Source organism: Notolepis coatsorum (genome assembly GCF_963971535.1).
Source record: "Notolepis coatsorum genome assembly, chromosome: 4".
Taxonomy (NCBI): domain Eukaryota; kingdom Metazoa; phylum Chordata; class Actinopteri; order Aulopiformes; family Paralepididae; genus Notolepis; species Notolepis coatsorum.
Window position 1 is genome coordinate 196,151,460 of NC_140168.1, and position 24,328 is coordinate 196,175,787.

Below are 24,328 nucleotides of genomic sequence, written 5' to 3' on the forward strand. Positions count from 1 at the left end.
ATTATGCGCGTACTCAGCCCAAGCCAACCTCCTACTCCACGTTGCCGGACTACCGGCAACGTAACACCTCAAGACCCCCTCCAAATCCTGGTTGACCCTCTCCGTCTGCCCGTTCGACTGTGGATGGAACCCAGACGACAGACTGACAGAGGCGCCGAGGCCGGCGGCAAACGCCTTCCAGAACCTGGAGGCGAACTGAGGACCCCGGTCCGACACGATATCTACTGGCAGCCCGTGGACCCGAAAGACATGCTGTATAATTAAATCAGCAGTCTCCCGGGCCGAAGGAAGCTTGGGGAGAGGGACAAAGTGAGCCGCCTTAGAGAACCGATCCACCACCACCAAAATGGTGGTGAACCCGTCCGAAAGGGGAAGACCAGAAATAAAGTCCAGAGATATGTGTGACCAGGGTCGTTTAGGAATAGGAAGTGGTCGGAGGAGACCCGCCGGTGCCCGTCGAGAGGTCTTACTACGTGCGCACACCGGACAGGCCGCCACAAAGGAACGCGTATCCCCCTCCACTGTCGGCCACCAGAACCTCCTACGGATAAATTCCAGGGTCCTGGTTGCCCCTGGGTGGCTGGTGAGGGATGACGCATGTGCCCACTGTAGCAAGCGTGAGCGCGCCACCTTGGGAACATACGACCGTCCCGGAGGACCCCCACCAGGATCGGGCTCCCGCGTTAGCGCCGACCTTACCACCTTCTCTATGCCCCAAGACACGGGTGCCAAAATCAAGGCCGGTGGAATAATGGGATGGGGCTGCTCCTCCCGCCCAGGAAGATCAAACTGGCGCGACAACGCGTCAGGTTTGATATTCTTGGAGCCGGGTCTATAGGAGATGGTATATCGAAATCGTGTGAAGAACAACGTCCACCTGGCCTGGCGAGCGTTAAGGCGTTTAGCCCCTTGGATGTAAGCCAAGTTCTTATGGTCAGTCCAAATAATGAAAGGATGTGCCGCCCCCTCCAACCAATGTCTCCACTCCTCCAGTGCCAATTTGATCGCCAATAACTCCCGATTACCCACGTCGTAATTACGCTCGGCTGGTGACAGACGGCGAGAAAAAAAAGCACACGGGTGCACTTTCCCATCCTTTAAGCATCTCTGAGAGAGCACCCCCCCCCACCGCGACGTCAGAGGCATCCACCTCCACAATGAACGGAACCTCCGCGTCATGGCGGATCAATACAGGAGCGGATGTAAAACGACGTTTAAGATCGCAGAAGGCCGACTCAGCCCTAGGCGACCATTCAAAGCCAGGGAGAGAGGCCTTAGTGAGAGCTGTTAAGGGATTGGCTAAGGCGCTAAAATTGCGAATAAAGCGCCTGTAAAAATTTGCAAAGCCCAAAAACCGTTGTAACCCCTTGAGCGACGAAGGCCGTGGCCAGTCCAAAACTGCACTCACCTTGGCTGGATCCATGCGCAGATCGCCCTTCGTCAACACAAAGCCCAGGAAGGACACGGTGTCCGTGTGAAACACACACTTCTCAGCCTTAACGAATAGTTGATGCTTGAGGAGACGGTCTAGCACCTCCCGAACGTGCATTTGGTGTTGCACCATATCGCGAGAAAAAATCAGGATATCATCTAAGTAGACAAACACCGACACCCCAATCAAGTCTCGCAGCACGTCGTTAACCAGGGCTTGGAAGACTGCCGGAGCATTAGCCAAACCAAAGGGCATGACCAAATACTCATAGTGCCCATTGGGTGTGTTAAATGCAGTCTTCCACTCGTCTCCCTCTCTAATCCTGACCAGGTTGTATGCATTACGTAAGTCAAGTTTAGAAAAGACCTGTGCCCCCTGTAAGCACTCAAAGGCCGTGTCCATGAGGGGTAAAGGATATCGGTTCTTGATGGAAACGTCATTCAATCCCCTATAATCAATGCATGGGCGCTGATCCCCATCCTTTTTATCAACAAAAAAGAAGCCAGCGCCGGCAGGGGAAGTGGAAGGGCGTATGTGCCCCGCAAGCAATGCCTCCTCTATGTAGGTGTTCATGGACAAGGTTTCGGGGCGTGAGAGAGAGAACATTCGCCCGCGAGGCGGGGAGGTACCGGGTAGAAGATTAATGGGACAGTCGTATGATCTATGAGGCGGAAGTGCTTTAGCACGCGTCTTGCTAAAAACGTCCGCCAGGTCCCAATAGATCTCAGGCACCCCTATTAAATCGGGATTAGAGGGTAGATCAGAATCTGCCACGCTCCCCACCATCCTGGAGAAAGAGGGAGGAGACAAAAGAGAAGAGGGGGGGGGGAGACAAGGGTTTGGGCTAACTCCCGCTGACGATCGACTTGACGTCGGCCGCCGTTGAGAGTTCGCCCGTGCTCCAATTAATGACACGAACACATGACGACAACCAGGGATGACCCAACACCATGACAGAATAGGGGGAAAAGATGACAAAAAAAGTAACCCATTCCCACTCCCCACCATCCACCCGGATGTGTAAGGGAACAGTGCGCTGGGTGACGCTCCCACTGCCCAGGGGCCGACCGTCCAGGGCATAGACTGGTAAGGGAACCCCTAAGTCCTCCACCGGGGTTCCCCACTCCTTCACCAATCCCACAGGAATAAAATTGCCCGCCGCCCCTGAGTCAATGAGAGCCTTAGTTCCCCTAATGTCACCCCCACAGTTGATCGCCACCTCAAAACATTTGCGAGAATCCGTGGTTTTGGCAGGAATGAGCCCACCTGCTGGCGCCCTCTCGAGGCCCGACGGCGCACCTTCCATCCCCGATTGGCGCCGAGCCGATACAGCCTGGACCCGACAGCTGCCGAAGCGGTGACCGGTGCGGCCGCACCGGAAGCAGCGTCGCTCTTTGATGAAGCGCTGCCTCTCGTCGTCCGAGAGCGACAGCGCTCCAAGCTGCATGGATTCATCACCCAGTGGCCCACTCGTGTAATGCATGGAATTATCAACACCAGGAGAAGAAGGAAAACATACCTGGAGCTGGGTGTTGTTGACATGCTCCTTCTCCCTCTCCCGGTGCCGATTATCCATCTTGATGGTGGTGTTGATCAGCACTTCCAGCTGCTCGGGGATCTCACTCGCGGAGAGAGCATCTCGCATCCGCGCTGAGAGTCCCCTGACGAACAGAACCACGCAGACGTTCTCCGCCCAAGCTGTCTCCCGAGCCAAGATCCGAAATTTGATAGCATAAGCTGCGACAGTGCGGAGGCCCTGCCGGCAGTCGAGAAGACGACCACCAGCCTCGAAGATCGAGAGTACCCGGGAAGTATCGAATACTCTTCTCAATTCCCGGGTAAAGGCGTCCAGACTGTCGCAGATTATCGCCCCTGCCTCTAATTCCGCCGTAGCCCAGGAGAGAGCTTCGCCGGTGAGCAGTGTGATAATATACGCTACCTGCGCTGTCTCCGATGGAAATGATCGTGGTTGCAGCCGGAAAACGAGTAGACACTGGGTGATGAATTCCCGACAACCATCCGGTGATCCGTCATAGCGAGCGGGCGCCTGCAGATGTGGTTCGCGGGACCGCTCCTGGACCCCGAACCCCCCCCGACTTTCCTCTGCGTGGAGCGCTGCTTCCCCCGCCGCCGACTGCACACCAGCCACTCCTTCTTGGGCTTGTCGAGCTGTGGCCAACGCCGACTGCGCCACCGCTTGGGATGATCCGACGACCCCATTGAGTCGGATTAACTCGGCGCTGACCAGCTGCTGATGTTCCTCCATCCGTGTCTGGGCTGCTCCCTGCGTCCGGAGCATCTCCATGATGGCCTCCATGGAATTCTGATGGTCAGGTCTTCTGTCAGAATGCAGGTAGGTGAATTCCAATGGTTGAAGGCAATCACAGAGACAGAGAGTGTTTACTCTTGAACAGGTTCGACTTTAATAGTAAGAACACAGAGTAAATTCTAAGAGAGAACAAGTGCTAAAAGCACAAGTGTAAGATAAGGTAAATGGGAGCTTATTGGAGGTCCACAGTAGAACCGTCCGCGTTATCCCCGAACGCAATTAGTGAAGACCTGACAATGGACAAGCAGAAGAGAGGTATGTTAAATAGAGACCAAATACCAACATTCCACACACACCCCCGTGACAGCCAATCAGGAACCACCCCTAAGTGACAGCACTAATTGACAGGGAAATGACAGGTGACAAGCCCAGTGACATATGCCAGGAATGTGGGTGGTCACCGACCGAGGTCGGTGTCCAGAACGTAACAGGGGAGCCTTTAACGCTGCGGTCAGTGAACAACCGAGAGTTGTAGAGGTGTCGATACAGGGATTTCCTTTCAGCGTTCTCTTTTATGTTTAAAAGACGTGATGAAGACAAACTCATCCATGCATCTTCGTAACCAGCAGCCTCACACTTAAGGCCAAGATATGCTCGAACGTCGGCTGTCGCTGATATTTTGCACGTGGGAGCTAGACCGACATACTGTACTTCCACGTCAGTTCAACATGTAGGAGCTAGACGACATACTTATACATACATACTTATTCTATACTTTAGCACTTTTTAGCTATGCGACTTACTGTGAAGCACTTTGGTTGACAAGTGTCATGTCTAAATGTGCTATACAAATACATTTGATTGATTGATACTTCAGTTCAACATGTAGGAGCTAGACGACATACTTCAGTTCAACATGTAGGAGCTATACGACATACTTCAGTTCAACATGTAGGAGCTAGACGGCATACTTCAGTTCAACATGTAGGAGCTAGACCGACATACTTCCCCGCTCAATTCAACGCGTTGGTTGCCGTACACCGCCAAACCACTAGGTTGTGCTGCGCGGGGTATTACAAATGGCTATATCTTCGGACTTCCTCTGCCAATCTTTCTTTGTTTTTGGTCCATGTTTGCAATGTAGTTAACACTTTAATCGCCAAGGACGCCTAAACTCGTCATTCCCCGCCATGCTAATTCTGCCAATGACGCCGTAACACGTCATTGAGATCAATATTTCAAAAATCTGTGATCGCAATCATATTTCTCCCGCGGAGACTTAGGATCTTGAGGGGGGTGGTATGCTCACCGCAACCTTCGCAGTCACTTTCACGTCTGAGTATAAATGAGGCATTAGCAATATACCACTCAATTGAGTTCATTGTAATGTCTAGCTTCTCATTTTAATAGCATGTCTACCAGTCAGACATGAAATAACACCAAAACCGGGTTCTTCACAGAAGAAAGTCCATGGAAGGTGAACTTTCTGTTGTATGTGACTTGACAATCTTAACATCTGAAAGACCTTTTTTGACCGTTTACCAACTAGATCATAACAACGGTCTGAACTGAACTTGTCAGCTTAGTTGTCGTAGCAGAATCTCTTACTTATATGACTCATGTGAGCATCTCTCAATGTTCTTGTTCCTTGCTTTTATAGACATATAATCACTCAAAGTCAGCAGGGGTTCATTAGAAACAGCTGTTTGTGGCTTGCAGCTCTCTCTCTCTCTCTCTCTCTCTCTTCCTCTCTCTATATATATCTCTATATCTCTCTCTTTATCTCTCTCTATCACTTTCTCTTTTCCTCTGAATGAATTAATTAATGAATGAAAACTTTATTTAACAGATTGCAGAATGGGTACAATACAGTACGGCTCAATACACACAATTGTTAAGGGGATGCAGACCAGAGAAAGACGTTTGTCTCTCTCTCTCTCTATCTCTCTTCCCCTCTCTCTCTCTCTCTCCCTCTCTTTCTCCCTCTCTCTCTCTCTACACCCCTGTTGTTTCCCTGTTGTCTGTGTATTTGCTACAATGGGGGGACATGGATTTAGGGCAGAAAGATCTATTTAAAACCACGAACAGCAGGCTGGTAAGTGAAACTAGGTGACGTCCGTCTGTCCATCAATCTCCTATCGTTGGGCACTTACACGTACAACCACTGCACACAACAAACAGTGCTGTCCGTGGTTCTGAAACAACAGCACAATATATCCTCTCCTTTCTTCTCATCTCCTCTCCTCTCTTCTCATCTCATCTAATCTCTTCTCCCCTCCTCTCCTCTCTTCTCTTCTCCTATCCTCTCTTATCATCACCTCCTCTCCTCTATTCTCATCACCAACTCTCCTCTCTTATCCCCTCCTATCCTCTCCTCTCTTCTCATCTCCTCTCTTCTCCTTTCTTCTCATCTCCTCTCAAGTTCAAGTTCAAGTTTCCTTTATTGCTTCAGAACCAGGTTGGTGGTATTCTTGATTGGTACAGGCCAGGGTGGATACATAATACAGTACAACATGACACAATAAATACATAAATACAGCACAGCACAACACAGCACAACATAAACACACAGAATAATCTAGTCCATCGGTCAGGAGCTTGGTTAGTGTGGGGGCGGAAGGGGGAGAGGGGGGCCAAGGGAGTTCAGGGTCCGAATGGCGGTGGGGAAGAAGCTGTCCTTGAAGCGGGTGGTTTTTGAAAGGATGGACTTAAAGCGCCTACCTGAGGGCAGGGGCTGAAACAGGGGGTGTGCTGGGTGTGAGGGGTCCTTAGCAATTTTTCTGGCACGGGTGGTTGTGCGGGAGGTGAAGATGGAGTCCAGGGAGGGAAGGTCACATCCTATAATTTTGGAGGCCTTGTTATGATGCGCTGAAGTTTTTGAATGGAGAGTTTTTGTGCGGAACCGTACCAGACTGTTATTGAAGAGGTGAGTATGCTTTGTATGATGGCGGTATAGAATTGGACCAGCAGGTGGCGTTTGACCCTGTTGCCTGAGGAAGTACAGGCGCTGCTAGGCCTTTTTTGTGATGTGGGAGATGTTGGTGTCCCATTTTAAGTTATTGTTGATGTGGGTGCTGAGGAATTTGAGTGAGTCCGTCAGAGTTATGGATTGGTCAGAGATTGATAGTGGGAGTTTGTGTGTTTTGTTGGCAGATCTGAAGTCTCATCACCTCCTCTCCTCTACTTTCTTCTCCTATCCTCTCCTCTCTTCTCCTCTCCTATCCTCTCTTCTCCCCTACTCTCCTCTCCTCCTTTCTTCTCATCTCCTCTCATCACCTCCTCTCCTCTACTTTCTTCTCCTCTCCTCACCTCACCGCCTCTCCTTTCTTCTCCTCTCATCTCCTCTCTTCTCTTCTCCTCTCCCCTCCTTTCCTCTCCTCTCCTCTTCTCTCTTCTCCTCTCCTCATCACAGAGAATTTGTCAGTCAATATAAGGGAGGTCCCGTATGGAACGACAAACCAATCTAGCCCAATATACGGGATGTCGCTGCTAATACCGGACAGTCGGCTGCCCTAATCACGCCATGGTTCTTATGTGGCGGAGGTTTGGTCACTGATGCAGAAGTAAATAAGTACTGGAGATCTAAACGTTCTAAACATTTCATTCACTTAAATAGAATCCTGGCCCCAGCACTGTCCTGTGGAAGCTGCATTTTCAGAGCGTTGTCAAGGAAACACTGACAGTGTCTAAACACTCACAACTGTACCCAACTAATATGAGACATGGATATACCACAAGGCAACCATTAGATTCATGCTTTACTTTACCTCTACCAAAAACAAATGCTCTGAAAAAGACGGTAATGTATAGAGCAGTTGCTTATTGGAATAGTATACCAAGAAATACAACTATGGTAAGGAACACATTTGTTTAAAAAAAAGTTACAAATTGCGTTCAGGAATAACGAGATACATTTTGGTCATTGACTTATTATGGAAATTAGTATGGAAATATAAAGGTGATCTGTGACTAGAGAAAAGTCATGCTATATTATGAGTTAAAATCATATAAATGAATTGTATCTGTTTTTTCTTATGGACTGATTATGGAATATGTATGAATTGAATTGTGATATCTGACGTATGAATATTGAGTGAGCTTTGATTCACTTGTTTTGTTTCCTGTGACGTTTTCTTGTGAGTACTTCAATGTTTGTGGTTTTATATTTTTATTTTACTCTTTTTGCGTTTGTATTTTAAATGTTTGGACCCCAGGCAGAGTAGTCCAACTTTGGTGTAGACTAAGGCCATGTCCAGACGAAACCGGTCGTATCAGTCGGTCGTATCAGTCAAAGTATTTGATCGTATGCACCTTTCATCCACACGGAACTGCGTTCTGGCAGCCTGAAGATGCTACTTTCTGAGACCGGCTCCCAGAGTGCGCAATTCTGAAGATTTATTTAGTAAATAGTATTCCCATGTTGAGCTGTAGCCAGCGAGCTAGCGTTGATGCTATGCTATCAACATTAGCTAAATAGCTAACCAACTAAATACAATAGTCAGTGGTATCCTGAGGTAACGTTAAATACAGACAACTTTTGCTACAATTACAGTGGTATCCTGAGGTAACGTTAAATACAGACAGCGTTTGTGTTAGGGATGTGTTGGCAGAGGGCCCAAGCGCAAACAGATACGAGGGAGAGGTAGATATGAATTGTCAAAAGTGAGCACTGCTCCTTTAATCTTGAACACTTCGAGCCAGGGGTGAAGTGTAACCGAAAATAATCCAACTTCAAAAGAGGGCAGCAACAAAGATATTTACAAAAATACCAAAGGCAACAGCAAAATACAAAAACAAAGAATAGCACAGCTGAAGACTGGCAGAGGGCTAAATACAAAAACAAATAATAATCTCATAAAGAGAGCAAGTCCCAAAGGCACAAACAAAACACTGCAAGGCAGGCTAGGAAAAACATGAACAACTGACTACAAATAAAAACCCTAACAAACAAAATGAACTTTACCCGAAAAACAAGGAAGGGAGGAATAAACAAATGAACACTAGGAACACTTACTACAAAAATACTGGAAGGAGTAACAGGATCACAGGAACAGAGGAACTAGACAGAAAACACTAGTAGGGAAATCCAAACAATGAACCGACAAAGAGAGAATGGCAAACGAGGCAGATATACAGACACTGATTGAGACAAGAGGGTAATTGGGAACGAGACACACCTGAGAGGGAAAACTGAACTAACACACATGGGTACAGGAAAACAAAAGGCCAAACACACACTGGGGAATAAACTAGACTAGACTCAAAAATACAATTACTGAGAGAACACCAGACTGATCATAACTACACAACACAGAAAACAGATAGCAGATTACTGATGGTATTCAGGAGATCAAAACATAAAGAAAGACAGAGATGCACACAGTGCAGCACCAACAGAATCTGGCCACAGGGTGGCAGTAGATTGACATGACTGTTCACCAAGTTCCAGAGTGGAGGAAGATTGTTCCTGGGTGGAGGGATATTGTTCATGGGTGGAGGTGGGAAGGAGGGAGCAACAGGTGAAGCCTGGCCAGGAAATGAAGAACCCTTACAGTTTGCTAGTCGAAAGGACTGGACACACAGGGACAAGTTAAACATCAATCAATTTATTTAATACAACACAGGTAGTTTGAGCTGCCTCCAACCGCACCACGGGGCTATTATATTATATACAGCTTTTAGCGCTCTCTCTCTCCTGCCGATTAAAATCAGCAGCTCTTCCTCCTCCTCCTCGTGTAGCTGCATTTGCGCCGCAGTGTGTGTCTCTGGAAACTAGCGGCAGCTCAAAAGCAGATAACCGGACCACACAAGTTATCAGAAACAACGACAACACTTCCGGTCAGGGGTTTTCAAAATAAAAGAGCGACGTCTAAAACAGGAAAGACATTTATTTAGTAAATTTGTGGCACGCACTTATTTCTCGAGACGTTTTCGTTTTTTATGGAAACCTTTTTTTAAATGAAAACGAAATGAAAACGAAAAAGATCAAAATCGTTTTCATCTGGACAAGGCTTAATGGGGATCCACAATAAAACAATAAAACATTAAAAACCAACAGAAGGTTTTAGTGTCAGGTTGTTCGGTCATCAACATACATCGTTTGACCGGATCTTCTCCGGCCGTTGTCCTTCACCAGGTGGATGGAGTGGACCTGAGAGACGCCAGCCACGAGGAGGCAGTGGAGGCCATCCGTAAGGCGGGGAACTCGGTCTCCTTCCTGGTCCAGAGTATCATCCACAGGCCCAGGGTAAGAGCACCGCAAGCTTCCTCACCGCCGCACGTCATTCGCCACGAGTCACTAACTCATTGTATCGATTAATTCGAATGAATGATTTAGGACGATTTCTTTTTAAATGAAAACCGATTTTCAAAACAAAACAAAAAAAATCACCTTTTGTTTTTACAAAAAGTGATGTTTGGTGAAAGTTAGATTTGCACTTTATTAAATTCATTCTTGTTTGATGATCAAGCGGCACCTTTTATTTGTTTTAAGTAAAGTTTGGTGAAAAAGCAAGTTATTGCACTATTAATCCCAATAGGGACATTCATCTTTGTTGGATCTAGAGTAACCTTTTATATATATATATATATATATATATATATATATATATCGTAAATCGGATGTGGTGTGAACATTTTTTATTATTTATTTTTAGGCCATATCGCCCAGCCTTACACTAACTCCACATACACACAGTCTCGTTCATTTGGACTTAATGATAAAGCCCCAATGTGTGAGTTCTCACTGTAACCGTGTGAGGTATATTTGTGTGCATTCGTGAGGGGTTTGAACATACGGTTATCTATATAACTATGGTTATAGGATAACCGTATGTTATATTTCGTCATAGCTTACGCTCTGCGCTCTATGTGGAACACAGGAGCTGAGCAGAGCGGAAGCTCGACAAATGTACCCGCTGAGGCACCCCACAACCATCAGAACCGGGGAGGACCCGAGCCCCCGGACCCCCCTAGTGGAGGACGGGAGGGAATCGGATCTGACCGTGCAAAGAGGGTTTAGCAACTCAACGCACAGGGTGAGCAGACCATGGGACTTACCTTCCCACAGAAGAACCCACGACTACACAAACGCGCAACCCACATGCCACTAGGGAACGAACAGGAAGAAAAATAAAACGGTTACAACCCCTAATATCACGGGGTCAAGGTCAAGAACCCAACCATGTGGCAAGGCCGTAGCAGCGGAGCGCGAAGGAGGACCCAGCCCCAGGAAGGGACAGGACCCCCTGGGAAAAAGGGGGCCCAGTGAGGCCAACGATGCCGCAGCATCGAGACCCCACCAGGCGCCAGCACCACCCCCCATATCGCCAGCGTATCGGACAGGGCCCATCCAAGAGCAGGCCCTTCCCCCCTACAGCACACCGGATATGGGTCCCATATGACGTGTCCGAGGGAAAAACACCCCTGTCAAACCCGCTCTATATAAAAGAGAGGAGACGGGGAACCATCAGAGAGACTTCCCACGTGAGTAATAATTTGAAAATATATATGTAACATTGAGCTACGTGACCAAAAGCTCAAGACATATGCAACAGAGCGCAGAGCAGAAAACTTTCGTTTAAGTTCATATGCACCGCAAAAACCCGTCTTGACAACAACAGAGGTCCACAACATGGAGCCTGAAAGGAACTCATGGAAGTCTCACAACCAATAGAAACGCGCCCAGTGACCCACTCTATGGCGGGGGTATTCCGTGACCCACCTGGCCAAAAAAAGCGTGGGACCAGGGAACTGCCTACCCCCCCCCCCTCTCCCTACCCCGTGCCGCGCTGACCAAACATTGCGACAGGAAGCATGAAGGACAGAAGGCCCAACCGCCTGACCAATCAGAAAAGAGGGAAGGAGGGGTTTATCAGTTCACCCCCTCATGACCCCACACCCCGGATACGATGAAAAACAACCATCAGCGATGATACCCGTGTAGCCAGCACGCTGTATGAAAAGCGTATATCCACAAGGATAAGCTAAACCAGGGGTCAGCAACCTTTTTGACATGGAGTGCCTGTTTGAAATATAGTTGTAACTAGTGTGCCTCAACAATATTCCATGCATCGTAATTTTTTTTTCTCATAATCAGGTCTTTTTAATGATAATTTTACATTATTACATCATTATTGTTATTGTTATTATTAACAATATTATTATGATGGTTGTATCAACCCTAAATCTGAGTTGGGGGGGGGGGGGGCGATGCAATGCAGACAAACAGCTGTGACCATTTCACTCACATTTGCCCATTCATTTTTGGACACATCACACACCATCGGTGTGTGTATTGTACGTGTGCTGTCATAGCTCCACCTACAGGCCTAATGGAGAACACCAGGACAACACCAGGATGTGAATGGAGGGTGAATGTGAGGTATATCGTGTAAATAAGTTTTGATTGATCGCAAGACTACACTGTAAAAAAATTTATAATAATAAGTTACCAGAACTTAAAAATATTGAGTTCAGTTACTGTGCATTAAGGTTTTCAGTTTTCAATCCATAATAAGTTAACAGAAAAATAAGTACACAACCACATTATTCCAACCTAATAAAACTATGTTTATTGTCATTGTTTTAAGAACACAAGTTGACTTGGTAATACTCAAATTTTGAGTAAAAAAATTGCTTTTAACATGTGCAATGTTCAATGAAATAGAAAAATAAATAATCAAATTAGTTGATTAATCCCACTGGTCATAATGGTGACCGTAATAATGTTTTTGTTATAAGGCTCTGCAAATGTTACTGAATGATGTAGCAATGTATTTCCAGCTAAATTGAAATAATAAACAAATAAATGGTCTCAATTAAATATGTGGTAGTAAAAATAACCTGTGGGAGGATTTCAACAAGATAAATGCGACAACAGTGCAAAATATTTCACTATAGTAGTTTTCTTTTATGCTGCCCCCTGTGCCTATGAAAATGTCCCTGCGTGCCTATGCAGGCACGCGTGCCTAGGGTTGCCTACCCCTGAGCTAAACCAACGCACACCAGCCACAGACGATAACTCGTCTGCGAACAGGGTTTATAAACAAGGCTGTAGGCTCATGTGCAAACACGACACCCGTGTTTCATGTTTTAAGAAAAAACACAGAAGTTTAAGAGAGGGTCAATACCTCGGTACAAGCTACATATGTAACGGATGGTATCGTGAAGCGCAGTCAAGAAGGGCTGGGGTGAGTAGCGGTGCTATGGGTTAAACTCACTCTCACATCCTCAAAAGACGCATAAACTGAGCGCTTAGAAGGGATGTCCTTTCTTGGCGCAGCAGTTTGTGATGTCGGCCCCGGTGCGGGAGACCGGGGTTCAACTCCCACTCGAGGCATCGAAGTTTAAGGTGACGTTGTCACAACCGTTACAATGGTGCCGTGACCCGGATGCCTTGGGTGGAGTGGAGTGAGTTTGAGAGGGTGAGTGTAATGGATGGTATCGTGAAGCGCAGTCAAGAAGGGCTGGGGTGAGTAGCGGTGCTATGGGTTAAACTCACTCTCACATCCTCAAAAGACGCATAAACTGAGCGCTTAGAAGGGATGTCCTTTCTTGGCGCAGCGGTTTGTGATGTCGGCCCCGGTGCGGGAGACCGGGGTTCAACTCCCACTCGAGGCATCAAAGTTTAAGGTGACGTTGTCACAACCGTTACACATATATCGACCGAGTGCTAGCCACAGGCTTTGCCAAGCACACATATATATAGCGACCAGAACGATTTACAAGAAACTGTCCTACTCTCCTAAACAACACACAACCCCGCAGCTAGGCGAGGGTTCACACATCATATCCCCAATATGTAACAGTGAATAAAAACACAGTTTGTAACAAAAAACAGTTCCTCACCAGGAGGGACCTTTTATTTAGTTTAACAAAATCATATGTTGGGGCGGGGAAGGGAACAGGGGTAAACAGGGGAAAGTCACTAGCGGTGCCTGCCGCGTGCAGCACGGTGCTTGCCCCCACAGGGAGCCGGCCCGGAGGGACGGGTCTGGAGCGTCTGGTCATGTCGATCCCTACCGTCACCTCCGGACGTGGGGCGGATGGCTGCTGACTCAGGCGCTCAAAAAGTGTGCGGAGGTGAACCATGTGTTCAGCCCTGGAGGAGCTGGCGATGAGGATGTCATCTAAATAAATGAACAGGAAAGGCAGGTCCCTTAACACACTGTCCATGAGGCGTTGAAATGCTTGGGCAGCGTTCTTGAGCCCAAAAGGCATGCGGAGGAACTCAAAGAGCCCAAAAGGGGTGATTACCGCTGTCTTGGAAATGTCCTGTGACTGCACCGGCACCTGGTGATAACCACGAACCAGGTCCACTTTAGAAAATATGACGTTCCCCGCAAGGCGAGATGAAAAGTCCTGAATGTGTGGTATAGGATAGCGGTCAGGGGTCGTAGCATCATTCAGGCGGCGATAATCACCACACGGGCGCCAACCTCCGGCGGCCTTTGGCACCATATGGAGTGGCGAGGCCCAGGGGCTATTGGACCGGCGCACTATGCCGAGGCACTCCATCGCCTCAAACTCCGCCTTAGCAATAGCCAGTTTACCTGGATCCAGGCACCGTGCACGGGCATGTACTGGCGGGCCTGCAGTCGGTATATAATGTTCCACACCGTGCTTAGCTGTAGCTGCTGAAAAAGTTGGCATGGTAAGAACTGGGAACTCAGCCAACATACTCAAGAACTCAGAGGCAGTAAGGGTACTGGACAGCCTTGAGGAGCTAGAACCACTGAGTTCACATGAGAATGAGCTAAAAGTCTCTGCGCTGACCAAGCGCCGGTTTTTAATGTCCACCAGCAGCCCATGGGCACACAAAAAATCTGCACCTAACAATGGGTTAGACACCTCAGCGGTAACAAACGTCCAAGAAAAATGCTGTCCCTCCAAACACAATGTCACATGCCGTTCACCATAGGTCCGTATGGGACTGCCGTTGGCCGCCTCTAGTGGAGAACCCTGTACTCCGGCTTGTATATCCAAAACAGATGCGGGTAAAATGCTCACAGTGGCCCCAGTGTCTCACAAAAAACGCCGCCCAGAAAGTGTGTCTCTAATAAATAATAAACTGCCTTCATGGCCAACACTCATGGCAGCTAGCGGGTGCTGGCCCTCTCGTTTCCCGACACCTTGGCATGGTGGTAGTTAGGCGGAGGTAAGGCCAGTGATGCGGGAGATTACCTGTCCCTGTTTCACGTAGGCCTCCATTGAAGGGAAGAATGGGCAGACAACGCCTGTCTCCCTCACAGGACGACGTTGCCAGAGACGACCTATCATGTCATCAGGAACAGGTGCAGGCAGAGGCTGCGGCAATGGCACACCATTAGCGGCTGCGGCGGCCGCCATGAGCTCGGGGAACAAGGCACGCAACTCCCCTTGCGCACCTCCCTCCACGTCGCCCGCGTCCCTCACGTATGGGAGGCTGCCATGTTGGGCGCCACCATCCGACGCGGCAGATAGCTGGGCATCTTGTCTCAGGGTCGGAGGTTCTAACCCAACACCGGAGAACAAGGGACCCCAAGGAGACGCAACACTCCCTGCCACACCCCGAGTGGGAGAATGATACGACTCCATTGGGGCATCAAACAAGAGCGCTCTCACTCCCTCCATATGATCCTCAGTTTCCATCGGAAACGGAGACAGAGCAAGAGCACCCTTGTTTGGCTCCAGCACCTCCCCAAAGCCAGGCCGTTCGCAGCTTGCCGCCCTACGACGGGAGCGAGCAGAGGCGAAGAGCCTGCGTCGCAAATCCTGTCGGCGGACTGTCCTCTGGCGGGGGAACTCACGGGAGACGGCCTTGGTTCAACGGTCCCTCGGAGAGGCAGACTCACCACCGGGCGCCGCTCGGGCATGTCTGACTGCCACGACCGTGGAGTCAGAGCAGCCCCACGACGCACGGTGGACGCGGCAATGGAAAAACGCTGGTGAAGGGTGACGTTGTGAGCGTTCGAACCCCCCGAAGGTGCAGACATTATGACTAAGCTTTTTCTCGAAAATTGGTGAGAGAGAGAAAAAATAAGATACAATGTCCACGTAGCTCCTTTCCAACAACTATTTCGGTCACTAAACTCAAGTGGTGTATACAGACACTTGTCGGTGGTGAAAATAGGGAAGGAGCTGTTAGTATGGCCACACCCCTGCTTATGTAGAGGAGCGGATGGGGGTGTGGCCAGGTGGATGGGTGTGTACATGTACATGTGGAGAAATGTATTCAGTATCTAGGCTGTTATGGGATATGTTCCACATAGAGCGCAGAGCGTAAGCTATGACGAAGTATACTGCCCTGCAGAAGCTAACCACAGTAACTATACTGCCCTGCAGAAGCTAACCACAGTAACTATACTGCCCTGCAGAAGCTATCCGCAGTAACTATACTGCCCTGCAGAAGCTAACCACAGTAACTATACTGCCCTCCAGAAGCTAACCGCAGTAACTATACTGCCCTGCAGAAGCTAACCACAGTAACGATACTGCCCTGCAGAAGCTAACCGCAGTAACTATACTGCCCTGCAGAAGCTAACCACAGTAACTATACTGCCCTGCAGAAGCTAACCACAGTAACTATACTGCCCTGCAGAAGCTAACCGCAGTAACTATTGTATACTGCCCTGCAGAAGCTAACCGCAGTGACTACTGTATACTGCCCTGCAGAAGCTAACTGCAGTAATTACGCAAACAATGACACTGAGAAAAGTTGCTTTAAAGTTCTTTCACTATCCAGTGATTTTGTAGTTACTAGAATTCTTTATACCCCTTTTCTCTAAAACAGAGCAAGATTGAACTCTTTGTCACAAGATAAAACATATATTGCAATGAATGCAATTAAAACAATTAACACTTTTCCAGTGTTAGTGTTTGTATGGAGAGGCTCAACCAACTACTAGAGAATGAAAACATGTCTTTATTCTTGTTTCTTATTTCTGCCGGTGGAGTTAACCATTTGTTTATGTTTGGATCACTGATCGGGGCTTTATTAAAGAAGCTTAAGAGTTCAGCACACTTGCCTCTATGGGTGCTTTCAAACCCCAAAAGATTATGCGACGCACGTGGCTTCCCTTTTAATGGGGAACAAGGCCTTGCAATAACACTACCAATTAATCTCACCGTATACTAATATATTAATATTACAACTCCGAGTACTACTTAAAGTACAACTCTCTTTGGAAATAACTACACGGCAGCTGTGTTTTTTTGGTGATGTTTGAAAGTGCCCCGAGGCTATTTAGGAATGAGTGAGTGTTTTCCCGCCGGCTCAACGGTGCACGCACTTGGATCTCGTATAGTCAATCATTCTTTATGCGTCTGTGTCGTCAATGAGCTTCTCCCAGAGGCGCTTAACCCTTCGCTAACCGTTCCAGCCTCACGTCTCTCTTCCCATGCTTGCCGCGCTCTCTCAGCCAGAGTCACTATATAGTCCAGACGCATCGCCTGCTATAGGGAAATACTGCAGCGCTTTAACACGCTTGCTTCCACCTCACACACCGCAGGTAATCTGTCTCTCTCTCTCTCTCTCTCTCTCTCTCTCTCTCTCTCTCTCTCTCTCTCTCTCTCTCTCTCTCTCTTATTCCGTCAGCTATCTAACTCAGTCTCTTTGATGACTTTGATGACAGATGACTCCCCCGCTCCCGCCACCCCCCCCCCCGTCCCCGTCCCTGTCTCACTCTTGTCTCACCATGTGTGTGTGTGTGTCGTTGTGTTGTTATGTAGAGGGACGTGGGGAGACTTCTTGGTGTACATACAAAAGGCAAACTGGAATTCGAAATTCCATCCGGGAGAAAATAGAGCGAACAGCGTTTCTATTGTTTCCGACTGGGGGTTAAATGTCATCGGTAATCCAGGTCAACGGGCCCCGGTCATTCTATTTCCTTTGACGGAATTAATCTTAAACTTGACCGAAAAGAAAGTAAGTGAGCAAGCGGTATCAGCAGCTGGTTTACATTCAGGGATATTTTCTAAACTTGTAAAACAAGTGACCTCACGTCACATTGACATTCAGCACGAAACCTCTCAACATAATCCAGTTTCAACTGAACAGGAAAGCAAGAGGGTTCCCTAACAGTAAAACTACTGGTATTCAAGTGAGTTACTCTACAGGAGAGAGAGAGAGAGAGAGAGAGAGAGAGAGAGAGAGAGAGAGAGAGAGAGAGAGAGAGAGAGATTGATTTTGATTTTATAAAAAACTTAATTTTTTACTAAAACTACAAATGATGCAACAAACCATTCAAAATAAATACTTTACAACTCAAAAAAAATAATAATAAAAGAAAAATCAATTAGGGACAACGATGCTGAAACTGAACTAAATTGTCATTTGAATTTTCCCCCATGGAAAAAAACTCTATGTGATCTAAGGTTCTGGGTGCGAGAGAGAGACACCGGAGAGGCACTGTAGAAACTGTAGTTCTGACAAGAGCGTCTCTAGCTTCACCTTTCCCTGTGTGGTACAACACATCAGGCCTTTGTGTGTGTTTGACAGGCTACAGTCAAATCCTTTCCTGTGGAGAAACAGGGCCGCCTCATCAGATGACCCTCCTCCTTCAGCCTTATCGTGTATGCTCCTAAAGTTCACCAGTTGTATACCACAGGGCATCGATGATGTCAGGGGCTGAAAGGAGAGCAGGGGGACTGAGATGCTCTCTGGACTGACATCCTTATTAGACAGTTTGTTACCCGTGCCACCCTGTCCAAGGCCTCCTTTGTCTTCCTGGTTCAGACGCCGCTCCAATATCACCTCCAGCTCCCCCGTGTGGAGACTGGCAGCCCCCAGTGACTTCCCATTGAGCAGACTGATTCGAGAGCTCAAGTCCCGGATGTAACCCATTCCGAACATAGGGTAGAAAATAGCCTGCAAAGGCAGCTTGGCCATCATCCTCCGAGGCTGGATCTGGAAACCGTTGAGGTCGGTGTAGAACGTGTCTCTGCTGCTGATGTCTGAGTGATCCTCATAGCCCGCTCCTTGCTGAACTCTCCTCTAATGTCTACTAGGTTATTGAGCCCCACAGTCATACCTTCCAACCCTTGAACATGGTAGAGGTGCTGGTAACATAAAGTGATGTCAGAGAAAACATCCCCCCTGGTGACTCTGATGAGAGGTTTGCTGAAGGAGTATGGCGTGGCCTTCCCATCGGGCATGAACCGATATGCTCCGCTCCTGTCTCTGCTGGACATGGTTTCATCCCACAGAAACTGGACCTCAACCTTGTGTCCCGACCCGCCCTCCAGAAAACGAAAATCCTCCATAAGCCCAGTCTTCACAGAGTTCCACAAATGTATATGAGTATACTTGATGATCAAAAATGTTTCAGCCTCCTGGCCCCGGTAGCGGGACACCTTGTAATGTTCAGACCTAAGTGACAACACACCAATCATTTGAGCGGCACGGAGCGGCAGAGAAATCCGCTCTTCGCTCTGGACGTCTTAGTTCGGCTCTCATTCGCTCATGTTGCCCCCCCCCCCCCTCATGTTGCCCCCCCCCCCCCCCCAAGCCACACTACGCTCGCTCAGCGCTCACCTTCATTCAAATTATTTTTTTGGAGCATGATGTAAATTAGCTTGATTTGACCAAACTACAACAGTCTGCACCCTCTGGGCCCCTTAACAATTGTTTGTATTGAGCCGTATTGTATTGTACCCATTCTGCAATCTGTTAAATAACGTTGTCATCCATTCTACTAGCTTTACTATGCTAATGTACGCTAGCCTAGCCGCAATGCTAACGTTTATACTGGTAGATCCCATTCATGTTAGCATGTAAGCTAACAACATCAGCGCTCTTTTTGTGAGACTAAACTCTCCGCTCTTGGTGGTACATTGTGTTGTTGTTGGTTTCGTTTCATCAATAAATGAGGCAGAACACAGTGAATGTATCCTCCGGCTCTGAGCGGAGGAGAGCTCTCGCTCCGGAGTCACTCTGACCCATTTTAAAGCCCACTCCGCGCTCACTTCAAAATCCACCCGCTCCGCTCGTGCCCCGCTCCACTCACATGCTCTGCGCTGTACAGGTGAAAAGATGCAACAGCTGCCTCCTCGTGTACCGGAGGGGACACGTGATGCAAGGCTTGGTCCTCACTGCAGCCGACCAGTGGGAGGCAGGCATAGTCTAGCAACGTTCGAGACAGGGGAGGGGAGAATTGAAGGGAGAATTGGCGAGGCGAAATCGGGTTGGGAGAAAAATATTAAAATAAGGAGAAAAAGTGGGGAAAAAAATAATCCAGCAATATCATATACAACAAATATGTTAGGCTCAACTTTAAGTCGAAAGTAGAGGAATGGGAATCGAACCGGGAACCTTTAGATTACCAGACGATCGCTCTACCTCCTGAGCCACTGTCGGCAGAGGGGGAGGGTAAAGACGGATCTGCAGATGAAGACAATCACACTGCTAGTCGGTCATAATAAGGGATGATTGAGAGGGATTATGTTTATATGAGTCTATATGTTGTAAAATTATTTTAGGATGATTCTACTCAGTATGCCTTTAACATGTAGATGTATCTTGGGAATTTGGTCTTGTTAACCCTTTCACAACCACACTACAGAAGGTTAACCTTTCACTACCACACTACAGACGGTTAACCTTTCACTACCACACTACAGACGGTTAACCTTTCACTACCACACTACAGACGGTTAACCTTTCACTACCACACTACAGACGGTTAACCTTTCACTACCACACTACGGACGGTCAACCGTCTGTAGTGTGGTAGTGAAAGGGTTAACCGTATGTAATGTGGTTGTGAAAGGGTTAACCATTTGTTGTGTGGCAGTGAAAGGGTTAACCACATGTATTGTCTCTGTGAAAGGGTTAACCCTTTGGTAGTGTGGTAGTGAAAGGGTTAAAAACAAAAGAACAATGTCCAGTTTGGAGACTCACAAACCGCTCTCACGCTCCTCTCCCTCTCGTACACAACAGTCATCAACGACAGACTCCAGGGAGGAGAGAGCTGCTGCCATGGCGAGGGCCAATCAGGACAAGGTTGGTATCTCCAGTTACCATCCGATGACCATATCTGATAGTATTTGTGGTAGTATAGACCTGTTCGCCATATACGTCAGACTCAGTGTGTGCGCGCGCATCACCGGGGCAGAAAGGAGTGTAATCCTGGTCAGAACAACGGGGCAGACTACAATATATTTGCATTTGTTAGCCATGCTAGCGATCTAAACAATCAATCCATGCCAAAGCTAGATATGTAAAAGGTGAAAGACTCACACTCACAGCCATGCTGATTTGGCTAAATGACATCCAGCCGTTTTAGTTTGAAACAACTTTTAGTCAGGGGAGTGTCATGGTTTCTCCATAGAGCCCCGTTGTACTTGTTTTAGCGCAGCAGCTCGCGCAGGTCCGGGGTAACTTAGTCACGTGACTCAGTTGGTATTGCTGATTGGCTCGGACACGGTATGTTTTTAAACAGCTATATATATAGGTCTATAGGGCTGGGCCGTATGGAATAAAATAAATATCACAGTATCAATATAATAAATATGTTATGATATCTTCTTAGGTATGGAAAGTCACATATGAGATAATCCAGGTGGTGTTGATCACATTGGACTGTGGGGTGATGGGACGTTTGATACAGTATCAGAATGTAACCTGTAACTTTCATTCGCACATTCTTAAATATTTCACGAAACGTGTTGTGGGAAGATTTGACTTAATATTTACTTTCATAATTCATTATTATTAATTTTTGTTTATTAGCAAAGGATCCCCATTAGCTGACGCCAAGACGTCAACTAGTCTTCCTGCGGTCCGAAACAACAATAAAACATTACAACATATACAATTAAAACATAATATAATTAAAACATAGCAAGACGTACAACATTATCCTTATTATTGGCTCACATGTAAGATCTTAATTTATTTTTGAAGCTTGCTTGGAAAACAAGCAGAAGACCACACTACAGAACAGTAATCCAAGTGGCCCAAAACCAAAGCACACAATTTGATTCAACAATGCAAATGGAAGGAATGGTGCACATTTCCTGGCAGTAGCAACAGCTCTACCCATTTAAAACAGTTTTGTTGATATGATCCGACCATGATAAAGAACTATCAAGCCGGAGGCCTAGAAGCTTCGTTTTTTCAACCTGCTGTATAGGTTGACCTGCAATTTGTAAAACCAATGTAGGATTACGTGCTAATCTTTGATTGGACCCACAAAGCATATACAAACAGTTTACATTAAAATGGTAAATGGCACATTTATATAACAGCTTTGATCCAATCCCGCGATACGACAACAGGAGTAGACATTAAATGATAAATATCTTGCTCAGCCCTAGCCTCAAACTCTTGTTGTTATTTTGAAGTTTTGAAGCATCCATTCAATAATAGAGTTTGAGATAGATTGTCGAGTAGCAGTCACTCAACAGCCGTATTCAGCCCTGCCAGAAGTTAGAGCGATGATGAGTCCATACTAGGTTCTATCTCTGGGAATCACAGGCGGCAACCTCGTGATTGACCTAACTCAAGCCCTGCCTTCTTTCTTCTTGATCCTCCAATTAAAATGGTTGCTTTCCTCAGACAAACTTTGTTTGGAAGCAACAGTTGTGACTGGAGGGTCAAGAAAAGAGGGCAGGGTTTGAGATAGGTCAAAAGGTCAAGTAGGGCGGGGTTTGATATAGGTCAAGTAGGGCAGGGTTTGAGATAGGTCAAGTAGGGTGGGGTTTGATATAGGTCAAGTAGGGCAGGGTTTGAGATAGGTCAAGTAGGGTGGGGTTTGATATAGGTCAAGTAGGGCAGGGTTTGAGATAGGTCAAGTAGGGCAGGGTTTGAGATAGGTCAAGGAGGGCAGGGTTTGAGATAGGTCAAGTAGGGTGGGGTTTGATATAGGTCAAGTAGGGCAGGGTTTGAGATAGGTCAAGTAGGGGGGGATTTGAGATAGGTCATGTAGGGTGGGGTTTGAGATAGGTCAAGTAGGGCAGGGTTTGAGATAGGTCAAGGAGGGCAGGGTTTGAGATAGGTCAAGTAGGGCAGGGTTTGAGATAGGTCAAGTAGGGCAGGGTTTGAGATAGGTCAAGGAGGGCAGGGTTTGAGATAGGTCAAGGAGGGCAGGGTTTGAGATAGGTCAAGTAGGGCAGGGTTTGAGATAGGTCAAGTAGGGTGGGGTTTGAGATAGGTCAAGTAGGGTGGGGTTTGAGATAGGTCAAGTAGGGTGGGGTTTGAGATAGGTCAAGTCTATCTCAAACCTCGCCCTTTCCTTGATCCTCAGGAGAGAAAAGAACAGTGCGATATCAAAACAGGGCTCTTTTGCATAGAGGTCATTCTTAGTCAGTATTACAGATTCTACCTTTAAACATAACGAAATATAACAGATCCACGACACCAAAAGGAGGATGGAAAATGTATTATATAATTTATTGCAACAATGCAAAATCACAAAAAGGTAGAATAGTGATTATTGTGAATGGATCAGTTGATCCTAGTAGATCCAGTGTAACGGTGTAACATGTCTCTGTCTCCTCTAGGGGGCAGACAGTCACAGACTGTTCCTCTCCCCCACTAACCCCTTCACTCCTACTCCCTTTAAGGTTTGTGGTCCAATGTGCTGTCTTCATGCTTTACGCCGTCACTATCAGCGCACGCATGTGCGGACATGTTGCATACAGTATATATATATGTTTGATTTCAAACCTTTATTTCAACTTGTGAGACACTCAGATTACCCTCATTTACAGCGAGGACGAGCTTACAAAACAAGACAGTTTATTAGCAAATTCATACAGACATAAAAAATTAGAATAAACAATAAAAGATCAGCTAAGACGGTTACGAGTCGACACAGTGGTCAGAGATCATACTTTTAAACTCAGCAAGAGAAGGAAGAACCTTCAACCAGTCAGTCGGAGGACGGTCCAGGTGTTGGAAGCATCAAAGGAAACCTTTTTCCTAGTTCAGAGCAAACTGGAGGAACCCTAAGAACCAACCAGGCATTTGAACGTGTAGAATACTGTAGGTTCCAAGATTCCATTCCAACAGTGTTGTGATGTAAGAGGGAGGTTTACAATAAGGGCTTTAAAAATAAACAAATACCAATGATAGTTATGCCTTTCAACCAGAGAAGGCCACCCAACCTTTTCATAAAGGACACAGTGGTGGTTATCATATCTGTCACCAGTAATAAATCAGGCAGAGTGATAGACAGAGTCCAGAGGTTTAAGAGTTGAAGCGGGATCATATCTATATCTATATTATATTTATATATTTATATATTATATATATATATATATATACTGTATATGCAATGCTAGGTTATGCATATTGAATGTATGCCAACATGCTGTACTAGCTTGCGCGCTGCCCTAACATCTCGCCCATTTTTTCCTACATTCCAAATTTCTGTGTGTGTGTGTGTGTGTGTGTGTCAGGCCTCGTTCCACACGTACACACGGGTATTTTTGAAGCCATAGCTTTTTCTATGCTCTGGCCTTTCCTCCTGCCAGCAGGGTGAACGATCTTTAGAAACTCAGTTTCTAAAGATACAGAGTGTATTCATGTGGACGGGTGAATATGATGACTAATGGGCCTGTCCACACGAATACACATCTATGTTCTCTGCAGCCTCTTGTCCTGGGGCCTTGTTTATAAAACTGCAGAGAGTCCACACTAATGT

At 47.0% G+C, this 24,328-nt stretch overlaps 1 protein-coding gene across 1 annotated transcript in view; it reads left to right on the top strand.

The window, feature by feature from the left end:
- The window catches only part of LOC311226789 (multiple PDZ domain protein-like), a gene marked incomplete at its 3' end in the record, with an annotated part of 241,582 nt that overhangs the window by 158,913 nt on the left and 58,341 nt on the right, over positions 1 to 24,328 (top strand). Inside the window, exons 26-28 of the mRNA XM_084312194.1 lie at positions 9,838 to 9,948; positions 20,620 to 20,682; positions 23,184 to 23,246. Coding sequence (XP_084168320.1) covers positions 9,838 to 9,948; positions 20,620 to 20,682; positions 23,184 to 23,246 — 237 coding nt within the window. The remainder of the gene's footprint in view (positions 1 to 9,837; positions 9,949 to 20,619; positions 20,683 to 23,183; positions 23,247 to 24,328) is intronic.